We start from the raw sequence: 15,107 nt of genomic DNA on the forward strand, positions 1-15,107 counted from the left end.
CTTTGTCATTGCAAGAGCCGTCCTCAGATGTGTGAATGGCATCTGTTCATAAGTTATCACATTATTTCTGACAAAATGGACATTTAGATTCCCTTTTTTTTTTTAAAATAAAAACATAAATCCACTTCATTCACTCAGGCTTGTGGAACAGAACATTGATATTATCATTTCAGACAAACTCTCATTCCCTTTTACATCAGACAAGCAGATATCGCACTTCGTTTACCAAAAAAGGGGAAAATCTGTTGCAAAATATCTTAAAATATATGTTCATGACTTTTGTTTTCATTACACTGCAGTTACAATTCTTCTTCGTATTACAAAATAAAATTATAAAATGGGCAGCCGTTAAAAAAAAAGAGAAAGAGACAATTTATTTGAAAATGGCAGTAATAGATTGGTGGGAGACACAAGTGGTGAAGGACAGTGGGTAATGGTGTCTTTGTTGCCGCCTCCTACCCACAAAGGCGGGGCCCTTAGCTGGTTACCAGGCAACAGAGCCCAAAGAACCGCCTCTTCCTCTGTCGGACTAGTGGGTAGGGAGTCAGGTTCAGCAAACTGCTGTCATCTGGGCGAAAGAACACACAGACACCACAGCCAAGTCATGCATTTTTCCTCATTTGAGCTACGATGCAGTCCACTTAAACCAGTACCTCTGCTTCACAATGAATAATTCTGAAAGTGTTACTGCTTTTTGCGTTTTCTTTCTCACCTTGGTTCTTCAGTGGTAAAGGCATTGTCTCCCTGAGTTTACTGAGAAGGTTCTTCATCTCCCTCATATCCCTGCAGTAATGCAAATGGCTTTTTATGTTGTGTACATAAAGTATCCATAATATATGCAGTGCATACTCGCATTCAGAAAAGCACAAAATCAGGTTTCCATTATTGGATTTTCTGGAGACTTTCCTCCCTAACTCGAACTCTTAACTTAATGTTAACCTAGGGACTGTATTTCAATTTATTTCATAATGTATTTCATAGCAGGAGTCGTAAACACACACGGTGTCTAGAAAAATAAGTAGTAGTAGTAAAATAAGTGTGTATACTTTGTGTTTTGAAATGTTGAAGCTTTGACACAAATATCTGATTATTTTTGGTATATTTCTATTGTTTTGTAAACTCAAATCTTTAATCCAACTGTGAGGTAAAACTATAGACCCACACAAACTACATAAATGTAATTTCAAGAAAGCCTTAGCTGATATAAAAATATAAACATCCCAATGAATCTTATAATACAACATGTATTCCCAGTGTATTAAAATGCCATTTAATGTGATACGATACTTTGCATTATGTTCTTATAGGAAATGTAACAGATTACCCACCAAAATATATGTGAATTATTTGTTAAATCATAATAAAAACGTAAGTGCAGACACAGCACCTACATACATCCAGAAGGACACAACAGAACACACTTTGTTTACCTACTTTTCTATGTTTTCTATGTCAGTGGCCACCAGCCAGCAGAGCTGAGGACAGTCAGTGGGGGAGGAAGAGGTGTCCTCCAGAATGGGGATGTCTGAGCTTTCCTCCGTTTTACCATCTAAGCCGGGAGGGCCACATGAGTCGTTACCTAAAGCACACAGAGAAATGCCTTAATCGTGTTTCCTCACTAGATACTGACCTAAATTATTTATGTCATTTGTACACAGTTATTTGAGTTTACTGATCGGTTTAGTGATGGCATTACTGGAATGACGGTGACGTTAGAGATACAAAATCCCATTTGTCCACATGTTTCTTTAAAAAAATTAAAAACAAAACAAAGCATACTATCTATAAACTATCCATGAGGCTTGTCTGTGTATTAACCTTTCCTGTGGAGCTGCAGCGATCCCAGCAAGCACACAGATTTGAGCATCTCTGTGATGTACATCTCCAGACAGCACTGCAGCTGGATGAAAAGCCTACAGATCTCAGGGTGGATTTCCCCGTCCTCTGGCCTGAAATGGCACATGAAGAGAACAAAGCTTACCAGCCAGGTGGAACTTGGTAGACAAAATAGTCTCTGCAAGTCTCTATGAGCATTACAGTAGTTGTTAATTCATCCGTGTATGTGCTAATCTTGAGTCTGTACTAAACCAAAAAGTTAAAACAAAGAAAAATATATTCCACTCTCAGGATGTGTTACTGACATGTCTAATTTGTTTGACTCATTTAAACTGTAAATGCAATATCTGTTGAAGAAATATGATCACCTACATTGGTAACTTATGCACTGCCTGTTCTTGTAATTTCAGGGTGCACATCTGTGTCACATCTGTGACAAATGCGAGTCACATGCTTTTACTTGGAAATATCTTTACTTAAGTGAATAAATGAGGGCTGGACCTGGTGATACTCGTGGTATTTTCTGCGCGTGATTACAGTGAGAAAATCTATAACCTGAAGAATAACAGCAAATTCTTAATATCAGGTTTTAAGGCCAGAGAGGTTTATGAACTCAAATATGCATTAAAATGTTTGAGCAGAGTGTTTCCTAATCAAAGCTTAAAGTAAGCTTATAGAGTCTGCAATGATAATAAACATACTCTGCTTCTTATCCGTGTTGTTTTACAGCAAAGTTCAAATTGCTGCTGTCTCTGTGATTGTGCAAGCGTCTATATGTAGTGCTTACTTAACTCCCTGAGAATATATAAATAAAATGCACTGAAGAGATTCAAGCAACACAAAAGCCCGTCACAATATTTTTCATTCAACCGGAGCTGATCATTAGCTTTTATGAGACATCGCAGTAGCTTCACAACTATATTAATCGGGTTTTCAAAGGGAAACAGCAGGTGATATCCAGTGGGTGTAATATCACATGGGAAAGTGACAGCGATAAAAGGCGTGAAACTTGGTACAAATCTTTCTCACACAAATCATGCTCTAGAATTCACCTCTTCCAACAGCAAGCTTCTCCTTGCCATCACCGTTTTGTCACAGTGCTGCTTTACTGTTGCTCAAGCACAGCTGTCACCAGTGCTATCCCTCTAATCAGCTTTCCCCCTGCACATTGGAGGGACCTCGCATCATTCAAACCATTCTGACACACTGAGTTTATTTTATTAAAGGGGAATGAACTGGTTTAATTCAAGCTCTGTGTCTCTAGTAGCGGAGACAGACACTTAGATGGCCGAGAGAGCTTTTAGGGAAGGAGTTTTTAGAATATGTGCTGGCGATAATTATGGCAATGATGCAGATGCTGTTATCAGTGAGAATTTAAGAGTTCTCTCTAAAGCTACTGCACCATCTCCATTTAGCAGCAGAAGCTGGAACATTTAAGAGCACAGTTTCAATGGCTAATAATATTTTTTCTGCAGATACAGGTATAACTGTATTTAGGTGTATAATTATGAGCCATGCAGTTGAAAAACAACAGTGCAATGGTTCATTTTCCACCACTGCCCTGCTGCATTAAAGTATATTATTATTTAAAGCAACTAAATGCTCCTATTCAAATAAAGTTGCAATCATGATTCATGCATGTGCACGATGGGAGATGTGCACTGAACATATTCAGTGTCACGCATCAAACATGTAGTTTTAAAACCCCATTAGAGTGAATTAAAATAGAAAAGAATTCAGTTTAACACTTTTTAAAACTGGACCTTGTAAAAAATATGATGACAAATCATTTCTAATAGAAAAGGATCTCTCGTGGTTTTAAATATACAGTATGTCCAGTGGTAGGAATATGCCCCTTCTGCAAGATAAATCATGAGGCTGTTATTGTTCCAGCAGCACCCAGGCTTTGGCAAGCAGCTGGCACTGCAGACGTCCTCCAAATCTCTCTCACCACTGGCTTCAGTCTGTCCGATTGTTATTTAAGTAAGTTTGAGTGTGCCAAGTTGGCTGGCATCTTAGCCTCACTGAGGATGTTAAAATCCCAAGCCTCCCTTTGCCCTTCTTCTACTGGCGCTATTGTAGAGGAGATATTGTGGGCCAAGACAGCAGTCCTTTCAGGCTCCTAAAACAGCTGTTTTCCTGTATCTTGAATCAAAGCTTTCATCACAAACAAACCACTTGAAATCTAATTTAGCATGAAAATCTACTCAGAATCACTAAACAGTGAACAAACTTTGGATCTAACCACTTTAATTTACTGTTTCATTGTGATATCATTTGTTTTTGATGAGCAAAAGAAAAAAAACTCCCAAGGATTCCGATTCTTAAAAAAAATCTGTACTGAAGAAGCCACTCTCTCAATAAATTACAAGAAAAAGAAGGAAAAAAAAAACGTCATTGGCTCCACATTATTGATACTATTATCTCAGATATTAGTCCCGGGAAGCATTCCACTTTCCCTCCACTTTGTGCATTAACGTTTTAGGTCAGCTAATGGGAAGTGATCAGTTACAGTATGTTGTTGTGATTGCTTCCTGGTAAAGCTCTCCTTCTAACAAATTAGAAATGTCATGATTTTTAAAAGCTGATCTCATGTTCTGTTTTCCCACATACTTTGCCCACCACGAAAAAAAAAATAAATCAGTCCTTTAATGGGACAAGCATTAGATGGCCTATCGAAAGAACATTCTTATAAAAAAACAACAACACACACACAAAAACATATTCAGCAGCTCAAATGTTGATACTTGTGCAGGTTTACTTTGGTAAAATTAGCTACTTTTTTAACTTCCGGCGCTGCAGTGTTGCAGAGCGTTCAGCCACTGATGGCTCTTCATTTTCAGGACCACGGACAGCGTCTGTGCCAACTCACCCCGATATCAAGGAGAGACTGTGGTGTGCCGCTCGCGCCATTTCGCAGCCTTTGGTTCGGGTCCTCAGCATTTCGGCCCGTAACGAAGGACAGTCGACAGTGATCTCGCCAATTGAGATGACCAGCTCACGGTACAGAGCCACAAGTGTATTGAATTCTTGGACGATCTGCATTACAGTGAGATAATAAGTCACACAGACACAAAAAGTTATTACCTAACGAACCAGACAAGTAAGCATCACACAAATAAATTGCAGGATAGTCTTTATCCTCAGTCCGACCTGTCAACATGAAAACGCGTCAGCCAAGAAGGAAATGCTGAGCAGCATTTTACAGCCCCCCCCCCAAAACAGACTAATGGGGACAAATAATGCTCCATGTGCAGTTACACTGTCGTGTGCTTCATTTCAAAAAATGCAGCCTTGCACATGTGCAGTCACCGAAGCTTATTGATCCTTGCGAAAAACGCGGAAAGTGAAGCACAGCCCGCAAAGTAAGAGTGCACGATAAACCAGCTGATTGTTGAATTGGTTGGTTTTCCATCATGCTAAATTTGGTTGTCTGCACAACCACGAAATTTGAGCTTGGGGCATAAGTATTCTGCTCTTTTTGTGCACCTCCTGCATAGCATCCTGCTGTAGTCCTGTAAACGAACAGCGAGGCTCCATGACGATCACTGATGTATGAAAGGGTGAAGTAGGCTTTATCATTCCTGTCAGCTTCTGTCAAAGCACATATGTGCCAAGATCATGCACTCCACCATGGGTAATCTTGTCATTCGGGCAATGCTGAAATCATTCCAAATCACCAGCAGCTTTCCACACTTTAAATGCAAATCACACAGTCAATCTGCACGCCGAGGTGTTCTGTTTGGCTTCACTGCCGACAAAGCAATGCAAATGCATAAAGCTATTTTTAGGCTGCTAGACCGGGTTAGAATCTTTTTTTTTCTTTTTTCTTTTTTTTGCAGCTATTAAGAGCTGTCGCCTGTGCGGCGTGCATGCACGGGGTATTGGAACATCCTTAAACAAAGAAAGGTTGAGATAATAGCACAGCACTCCTTATCAGAGGCACCATGCAGGCACTAACGTGCCGCAAACCTACCATTCTGCAGTCGGCCACGGCGCGCTGGGCTTTGCGGGTACTTTCGGTGCTCTCCCTCCTTTGTGAGTCTCGATAAGGAGGCTTGCCGATCTGGAAGATGTTCCCGGCGGATCTGGGGCGATTTTTGCGCCCATTCGATGCAGAACTCATGCATACACATCCACTATTAAAACAGCCCTAAGACAGAACGATTTGGTCTTATCCCCCCAAACTCCACCACTTTCTCTCTTCCTGCCTTACCACCCTGCACCTTACTGTTCACCTTATTCTCTCCTCGATTTACGCTCAGCTCACCTTCTCCAGCTATTGGCTGTGTTGAAACTCGAACGCTATTATTGCTCTATGTCTTACGTTCTTTCCTCCTAATGTGGGAAAGGTAGCAATTTTTTCCCAAGAAGAGCCCTAGAGCGCAGGTAAAGTACCGGATGAGCGCCCGTGACTCCTCTCCGCATTGCCTTGACTGCGACGGGGCGCAAGTCACCTTCACTCCAGCAGCACACGGTGCACAGTGAAGACTTCACACCCAACCCGGACTCCAGCTAGCTGAGGTGTCTTTTCTGACGCACCGATGTCAAGAGGGAACGATCGCATTCACGGATATTCTCCAAATGCAACCATTTTTTATGATTGCGCGTTTCCATTAAGCACCAATAAGACGGACGGTAACAGTCTTTTCTTAGCTATACAACCTCCTATTAAGACGAAATAACACGGCCAGTGTCCACGGCGACAATTTCACAGCGTACAACTGTGCCGGAAAACGTCGAAAAACTTAATTCCTGCTCTCGCGGTCTCAAGTCGGCTCCCAGTCTGTTTCCTTGAGTGTTTTCAGCTATTAGGAAGGGCCTATATCTAACCTTGGAGAGGCAGTAGAAGAACAGTTGCTACAGGCCTGACGTGGCTGGCAACACTGCGCACCCAAAGGACGCGAATACTAATAGGGCCCATCAACTCAACCCCCCTCCTCCCCCATGCTGACATATCAACTCCTGTACGTATGAAATTGAGGTCACTGGCCACTTTACCTCCACCACAAGTACCGAGTGGAGACAAAAAAGAATGAATTGAACACTTCCGTTAAAAATGAGCCTAAAGTGGTTCTCTTTAGTTTTTAATATCACAAATTATTACTGCGTTTATACTCACATGCAGGTTAACTTAACAAGTGCTTAAGTTTCTGTTGTTGCGTGTGTGTCCGTCTACCTTTACAATAATATAATTAACATAAAGAATGAAAAGGGTGGGCTATAGCTATATTACCGTTACTTAACTGGAAAAAAGTGCACGTTAAGCTTGTAGATAGTGTATCGTTTATTTTACATATGGATAGTTCAAGATTTAGCTTCGTTTCGACTAATAAAAATGCAGTTTTATCATCAGACCCTAAAACACAGTTGGGGTTGAGATATACATTAAAGTTAAAAATGCACAAAGACAAACTATTTTTTATTACTATATATTATGAGTATATAGATGTGTAACTGATCAATAAACTTTGTGTGTGTGTGTGTCTGATTACACCACAAAAGATCATCCAGGAAATACGTTATTTCAGCATGGACACCGCTTTACTATAAGAGTGCCAGAATCAATTACTGGCTGTTGATGAGTGCTTTTCTCTCCTTGCTTTTCACAACCACAAATAGAAAAGTTTGCAGCAGATATTGTGAATAAATCAGTGAATGTGTATGGAGTGCTCTTCCTGACATGCATTACCATGAACACAAAGGAAGACTTGTGTGTGGAGTTGAAGAAGCAATCACATATATTAGTGGCACAAAAAAGGCAAGGCAGAGAATTAGTTTGTGATATTTAGTTTACAACTGTATAGTGACAATTAGTTTAAAGTAAGTTTTTGTGATCAATGTTTTCGGACAAACAAAAACCCCTAAACATATCAGTAGTATGAACAACTACAGTAAAAGTTCAGCAAAAAAACAACCAACCAAAGAGAACCATAACAGCCACACACAAAAAATGTTAAAAAATAAAAAAAAAAAAAAAAAAAACTTGTCCAAAAGGAGGCAAGACAAAAAATGGGAGATGAACGGCTAGAGAGCAGAGACCAATGAAGCAATCGGTTCAGTAAAGATTTAAGATTCTCCACAGCTTGGGCCCAAAGTTTAACTACGCCTTCTTTAGCTCCACAGATTTAGGCTATGGAGAGTTTAAGATAAGCACATCCATGAAAGTGAGCAGCCATTGCTGCCAAATGAGCATTTGAAGTTTCCACCTTTTCCACCTTGTGGCATGCATGCATGTAGCCAATATAGACTCACCAGTAACCTAACATCCAAATCTGTGGGAGGAAAACCAGAGAGAAGGGAGGGAGCATGAAGGGAAACAGGAAGAACATGCAAACTAAACACAGAAAGTCCTCACCTGACCAGACCATTTAAAACCAGAACCAGCAGTACTGAGCACTGCACCACCATCATGGTGCCCCCATCAGGTATAAGCATTATTAGCATTAGTAATATGTTGGGGAAAGCATTCATGAAACCACAAATGAATGTTCCCGTACCTTAAAGCACATTTTTTTGTGTGTTTTTCTAACGTTTCGTTTCGTTTTTCTTATTGCGATATCCAACCTCTACAGTCTTATTAGACCCTCATCAGTCTGTTTTCTTTTAACTAAGATCTGCTCATTATTTTGGTTAATTCCACTTACAGGAATGCAACAAGGATGCAATTTAAACTTATTTTGCATTGAGTGTTTGCTGCATTACAATATGTTTAATCAACAGTAACACATCTTTAAAATGAAGTGTCTGCAGTGGATGGAAGTTGGTAATTAAAAATTTCACATTGAAATTAATATGTCCTTGTACATTAGAAAAGTAATCACACTGGGAACAGTTCAAGTGGCTGTGCTGTTAAACAAAAGTTTAGGCATTGAAAAGTGTAATGGGATCATGTTGAAACACTGCAGCCTAACACGTTATATTAACATGCTGTTCGTTATGTTGAGACACAAAACTGAGAACACTGGATTTTCCTTATTTCAGTGATTTATTAGAGATGTGAAGCTAGCACACTGATGGTTTTCCTCTACTACACCTCCTCACCTGCTTGAAATTCACTCACTGCGTTTTCATTAAACCTTACAGCTTAAGTTGACCCCCCTTTGCATGCTCGCTGCATCATGTTTATGTTATGTCCTCACTCCCCTTTACCCCCCCCCCCCCAAATTTATCTTCAGCCTTACCTTATTTCTATGTTACCCCAAAATTGCTGCCAGGGCATCAAAAAGAGGGGAAGAAGAAATAGCAAAGAAAGCAGAATATGAAGAACCCAATAACCCAGTTCACTGAGTAGATGTAGATGATGACCATGTCCATGTCAAATCGCCAGCCACGAGTGTCATCCTCGAAATCCATGGTGTCCAGAGGGTAGCCTTCTCCGTGGGGGAACTGGCGTCTAGCAATAGGACTCGACTGCCTCTGGAAGCCTGGTTTAAATGAGAAATAAGTCATTTTGTGTAGTTAAAAAAGCAACAATTTCCTCTGGGGTAATTAACACACATAACCTCAGTGTTTTGATAAATGTTAGACGACAGATTTTGATACAACTAGAGCTGCTATTGAAGACATTTACAAATTCATACAAATGAAAAATGCACAGGATTATTTTTAGTCTTCTGTGAGGCCTTAAGGTACAATTACGATAAATAGGTAGCACAGCATACACTCGTCATATTGTCAAAAGTCACAAACAACAGCGCTCTTTAAGTGCAGCTTCATAAAATACTAGCTATGCTTTATCTTTATATAGTTTTGCTGTTGTTGCAGATGACGTTGCTTAAATATGACCCCACTTTAGAGGGAATTAACAACTTGCCTCCAAAGATGCGGAAGAGTTTTCTGCAGCTCGGGAGAGGCCACTTTGCACAGCTTGCTTTCTGAAAGTTCTGTTTCCGGGAAAGGTATTCCTTTGGAAAGAATGTTCTTGCTGTTTGGTTTAGCTCTATATAAATACATATTTTAAAAAAGACACAAAGTTAATGCAATAAAAAAAACCCGACCATTTTAATCACTTCTTCATAGCTTGGCTAGATATGTTTGATTTACTCAACACATTCACTAACAGCACATGTAGCGTCACTTGCTTCTCTGATTATCTCCTTGTTCTGTGACCTTGGCTCTGGTAATCAACACGACAGTCTAATCTTGTCATCTAATCATTAACAAGAGCCCTCGGTGTTTCTACAGTCCTCCTCACCATCTAATCCATGCTACTATATACATCTAGAAATAGGCTGGGATGAATAATAAAAGTTTTTCAGTGATTCATAAATTTAACCAAAATCAAACCAAAATTGTATCTAATAAATTATCCCAAGGTGACAAAATACATTTGTTAGCACACACCACAGAAATATACACCATACATATATTATTACAGTAATAACTACTATTATACTGCTTAACATTGTGGTGAAAAGGTTTCCCTACAGCTTTAGGGTTCCACTTTTTACTGGTTTAAAGAAACCCTAAAACATCTGCTCCTATTATTACAGTTCATTTCCACCCACGGGGAATACTACTTCTTATTTCCATTAGAAAGCACCGAATCAAAGTCAAAGTGCTCAGACTGTGTTTGATTTCGTCTTCTCAGTCTAAGTGACTCATCTGGTCAAAGCTGAACTTAGGTCTACTCTGCTCCCTGTGGGACATCTGCAGCTGGGCCCTCTGAACAATCTGCAGCTTAGATGTTGTGTAGCAACCAACATAGGAATAAAAATATAGCTGAAATTGTTTGTCTTTAATGTCAGGTTTTTACATGAAGTTGTTTTTTGCTTTATTCAGTCTTTAGTGCTGAGGAAGTTTGATTAAGTCATTATACAGTAAGTGGTCCTTGCTCATCATCTCACCTTTTTGGAAGAAAACATGTGTGATGATTGTTCTGCACAGGGGGCAGGGGGTATTAGTGGGGCTGTTCTTAGCCAGCGTCCTAAGACAGGGCTCACAGAAGATGTGATTGCACGGGTGGCACATGTAAGGACTGAAGTACACATCCAAGCAGACAGCGCAGATGTAGCCCTCTCTGTCCCCGGTAGTCAGGGCCTCATCGTCCTCACTGCTGCTGCTGGATGGGTTTCCTGTTGAACTCTGGGAAAAAACAGAAGTAGAAAAGAACATTTTAATTGTTAAAAATATATTTTCTTGTGTGACCACAAACCTGCTTATGTTTGCATGTGTGCATATTTAAAGCTCCAATATTAGAATGATAAAACCCATTTTGGCTATATGGACTAACCTCTGAGACAGTTATATTAGTATCTTGCCTAGGATTGGATAACAGCAATAAGAGAGAGCAATCCAGAGATTTGACCCTTCACGTATGAGATGTTAAGTATAAATTATCACTACAAGATGCTACCAGTTAGCATTAAATATAAGTGAAAATGTCCTCTTTCACAGTTCTCTTCTATTTGAATTTATTTTCTCTTTTGATGAATGTAACCCTCTTTGACACCCATCCAAACAGCATAATAATATGTGTGAGGACATGAGGGTGTCAGGTGTGAGTTCAGTCAAGTGAAATGTCTGCCTACCTACATTTTCACACATCTTACTGTAAAGCATAAACATTGTTTGTTAGAGAGAGCATTCTGACCCATCATAGGCATTACTTCAAACTCCTATTACTTCATGGAAAACCAATAGAGGTGCATCTTAGGATGTGTCACTTTATATCTGTTGCAGTTTGTCAGTTAAGCCCTACTATGAGCCCTCTTAACCTCTATTGGATAAAAACAGAAGGTGGGTTTTGGATCTGGTTAGTATTCTCTTTCATCATGCAGAGCATCTGCTACACTCTTTCCTTACTTCCTCTCTTCTCCTCAACAGTTAATTTACCCTCATCACTCACTTTTTATGGTTCCAAATTCCAGCTATAACTCCATGATGTAACAAAAGCTCTTTTTTTAAAATAGTAGCTAGGGCTTTCCAAGTCACCCACCGCCTCCTCAAACACGTGTTGTGTTGGCAGACCTCTGAGAATTGAAGCTTCACTGTTTAAAAAGAATCCTGGGGGTGTTTCCAAAGTAATTACTATTTTCTCACCCTGGGGGAGCTCCAGGGACTTCCCAGTCACATCAGCCCATCCTCCCAAGGTGTGTCATTAAAGAGAGGAGAGAACACAGAGCACAGGGTGTCTAAGTAAGCATAGATGCTGAGGCTCTCCTGGCAACATGTATGGTGACATGCCCGTTTTGTCTAGGTTACAATCATATACTGGTATATAAATGAATAAGAGTGTGCTCTATGACATACAGAACCAAAGTTTAGACTAAAAAAAACTTGCTAATTTATAGATAAACCTATAACTGAGTGAAGCTCTATTTGATAGCGCTGCTGCACCACAAACAATTTGCATTTCCTTCACAAAATGTGTTTCTGCAGAACAGCAGCTAAAACCACATTTTAGCTTTTTTCCAGCAGCTGGAAACAAGCCAACACTAAACGTCTCTGCATTACTCAGGATGAAATCACATCCTGTGGTTTGTTTTTATACAACAGCATCTCCTCTAGCTTCGTCCTAAGACACTTTTCTCACAAACAAATTCAAACAAGCCAGCACAAACCAAGAAGGCAGCCACATGAATGCAGTAAGTTAAGACAGTTTAAAAAGGGGATTAAAAAAATGTAAAACATCCTGTATTGTACAAAATATTGTTAAAACACATTGTGAAAATCCAAAATCTAAACCAGGGTATTTGACCAGTGTGCCCAATAGCAGCGTGTGTTCTAGGTTTTTATATTCTCCCAATCGAGAATATGTGCAAAATTTCTGAAATTCAATTTTCACAGAGCTGATAAATGGAAATAAAGATTCAACATGATAAATGAGCAAGAAATGGGTACTGGGTAACAAAAGTAATTGTTTAAAAACATATTGAATATATGTTGGGTTTTCAATGTCTTTATCAGTCTAAGGAAAAAATGCCTTTTTCCTGAAAGTTAGCTGAGAACATTAATATATAAGGGTGTGCTAGGTGTGGAGCAGGAGCAAGGTGATGATTGGCTTAGCTTAGGATAAATGGAAGCAGAAGGAAGAAGCTAGCTGGCTTCATCCAGTGTACACCAAAATGCACCCGCCTTCAAACCTATTTGAAAATCCGTTATTTTTTATTATTATTAGGACATAATAAAAAAAGAAGAAGAAATCATTTGGTTTTTGCTATCAGCTTCAGATAAACGACAACACATTATATGCTACAGTATCGTTATCTATTTATCAAGCCTATACAGCAATGGAGACACAGCGTATGAAAAACCAAGCATACCCTATCATTCAGTAGTTTGCAGAACTATTCTTAGCGGCAGTAAGTTTAAATAATGGCTTTCTGTATGATTTTATCAGTCTCTCACATCATTGTGGGGGAAATCTGAGCCATTCTTTTTTTACAGCGTTGCTACAGTTCACTCAGATTTGCAGGCATTTGTTCATGCACAGGTCCCACGACAGCATTTTATTTGGGAGTAGGTCTGGACTTTCTTCCTTTCTTTTTCAGCCATGCTAGCAGATTTGCTGGTGTGCTAAGGTCCTGTCGCATGACCCAGTTTATTTACACACCAAGTCCAATGAATAACAGATAGGAATATCTTAACTAAAAACAGCACAGTCTGTAGGAGGACAAAGGATTAGGAAATCGATCATACGAAAGTGTCGAAGAAACTAATTTGACTTTCGGTAACAGAGCAGTCAGAGTAATTTCAGTCTGCCAACGTGACTGCAGCTCTGCAGCAGCCAATCAAAATGGAATCTGCTCTTTTGTCTGGTCGGTTTTGAAGGGCTCTCTGCCCAAGCCTCATCATGCAACTAATTCAGATGTAACCCCACTTTAAACCACGCACACAATGGCTATTGAAATGAGCTGGTTGCTGATATAGCTTTCGAGAGCCAGAGTCTAGATGAAACAAACAGACACACACACACACGTGTATGCTGTAATATAAAGTACCATGAGTAAAAACAGTGAAAAATAGATGCAGTGCAAAAAAAACCAAACAAAGCCCCAACAACACCAAAACAGAAACAGGCCTAATGTTTGTACCTGTTGTTTTGTACTACATGATTATGTGCATGCAGCCTCTGTTTCTTTCTTTCTTTACTACATATACCTGCCATGTTGTGCTATAAATACTTCTTTAGTAAGAGTAAGTCCTGAGTATAAATCTCAGGACTTACTCAGTTAAAAACATTTGTTATTTGGTGTGTCTTTAATCCTTAAAGTCCATAAAGACTACATATTAAAAAAAATAAATTATCCTGGGTATTAATTACTGGATCTAGTAATTACTAAATCATTTAGTGATCTAATAACTGCCTCTGTGACTCATCTCGTGGTGATACTTAAACCTCTGTGATGTCAGTGTGCAGTGCCAGTCACCTGTCTGCTCTCTTGCTGTTGATTTTGTCTCCATTTCTCCCTTCTTCGCTGTCTCCTCCTCAGACTTTTAATCCTGTTCCTCTCCCTTTTACTCATCCTCCTCTCACAAGGAACACAAGGTTGTGCCACTGCTGAGGTCACGCTTTGACTCATCACCCTTACCACCCCGCTGCCTCCTTCATCACCATCCTCCACGTTCTCTTCATCACCCTCATCCTCTCCCTCCCCTCTTAGCTCATAGAAGGTCAAAGATCGTCCAGGTGCTGACCCTGGTCTCACCTCCACCCAGAATGGATCTGGCTCCCTGAATGAACTTAGTGAGTAGAGGTGCAAGTCTCCTGCAGCTGGTCTGGATAAAGGTCTCTGAGGTGACCGGGGTATGGACCTGGTATGAGCAGCAGGCCGACGGGACAGTGCGTTTGAACTGGAAGTGAAGGTCCAGTTGCAGCCAGTGCTCTGGAGTCGAGAGCAGGTGTGTCCTCTCTGCAAGTTGCTCGATCCTTCTCCAAGTTCCAAAATGTTGTTTAACTGATGATCAGAATTATTACTTGACAAACTTCCAGTGCTTTCTCTTCTCTGTCTATACTGTGCTTCATCTCCATGTGTTTCATCTCTTTCCGCCATTCTTCTTTCCATGCTTTTCCCTCTTTCTCTGCCTTCCAAATCTCCAGCAGTTATTGTCTCCTCGCCCCTGTCTTGGTTTTGCTCTCTCCAGCTTCCTTTGTTGTCCTCACTGCAGGTCTTTTTGCGTGCTTTTCCACCTGACAGCGCAGGTCTCACCAGCACATTGCTTGACCTTCCCTCGCCTGCTGGATTTACACTCCTTTGCCTAGATCTCTCCACCTTTGGTGTGTGAGTCTCATTAGTACTGGTTTCCTCACCAGCATCCTCAGCTTC

At 40.2% G+C, this 15,107-nt stretch overlaps 2 protein-coding genes across 2 annotated transcripts in view; both read right to left on the reverse strand.

Moving 5' to 3' along the window:
• Positions 1-105: 105 nt before the first annotated feature.
• Positions 106-6,711, reverse strand: rgs7bpa (regulator of G protein signaling 7 binding protein a). Its single transcript, XM_040050807.1, has 6 exons — positions 5,813-6,711; positions 4,709-4,875; positions 1,819-1,949; positions 1,435-1,579; positions 713-783; positions 106-568 (listed from the first exon to the last, which is right to left on the reverse strand). Exons 1-6 carry the CDS (start codon positions 5,960-5,962, stop codon positions 477-479), a joined length of 756 nt encoding a protein of 251 aa, XP_039906741.1. The 5' UTR covers positions 5,963-6,711; the 3' UTR covers positions 106-476.
• Positions 6,712-8,589: 1,878 nt separating this feature from the next.
• si:dkey-250l23.4 (E3 ubiquitin-protein ligase RNF180) overlaps positions 8,590-15,107 on the reverse strand; it is a 48,928-nt gene continuing 42,410 nt past the window's right edge. Inside the window, exons 2-4 of the mRNA XM_040050809.1 lie at positions 10,686-10,923; positions 9,653-9,778; positions 8,590-9,263 (exon numbers count right to left, since the gene is read on the reverse strand). Of these exons, the coding sequence (XP_039906743.1) occupies positions 9,058-9,263; positions 9,653-9,778; positions 10,686-10,923 (570 nt within the window). The 3' untranslated portion in view covers positions 8,590-9,057. The remainder of the gene's footprint in view (positions 9,264-9,652; positions 9,779-10,685; positions 10,924-15,107) is intronic.

The sequence above is a fragment of the Simochromis diagramma genome, unplaced genomic scaffold (assembly GCF_900408965.1).
Source record: "Simochromis diagramma unplaced genomic scaffold, fSimDia1.1 OVJJ01000131.1, whole genome shotgun sequence".
In the NCBI taxonomy this organism is placed as follows: Eukaryota; Metazoa; Chordata; class Actinopteri; order Cichliformes; family Cichlidae; genus Simochromis; species Simochromis diagramma.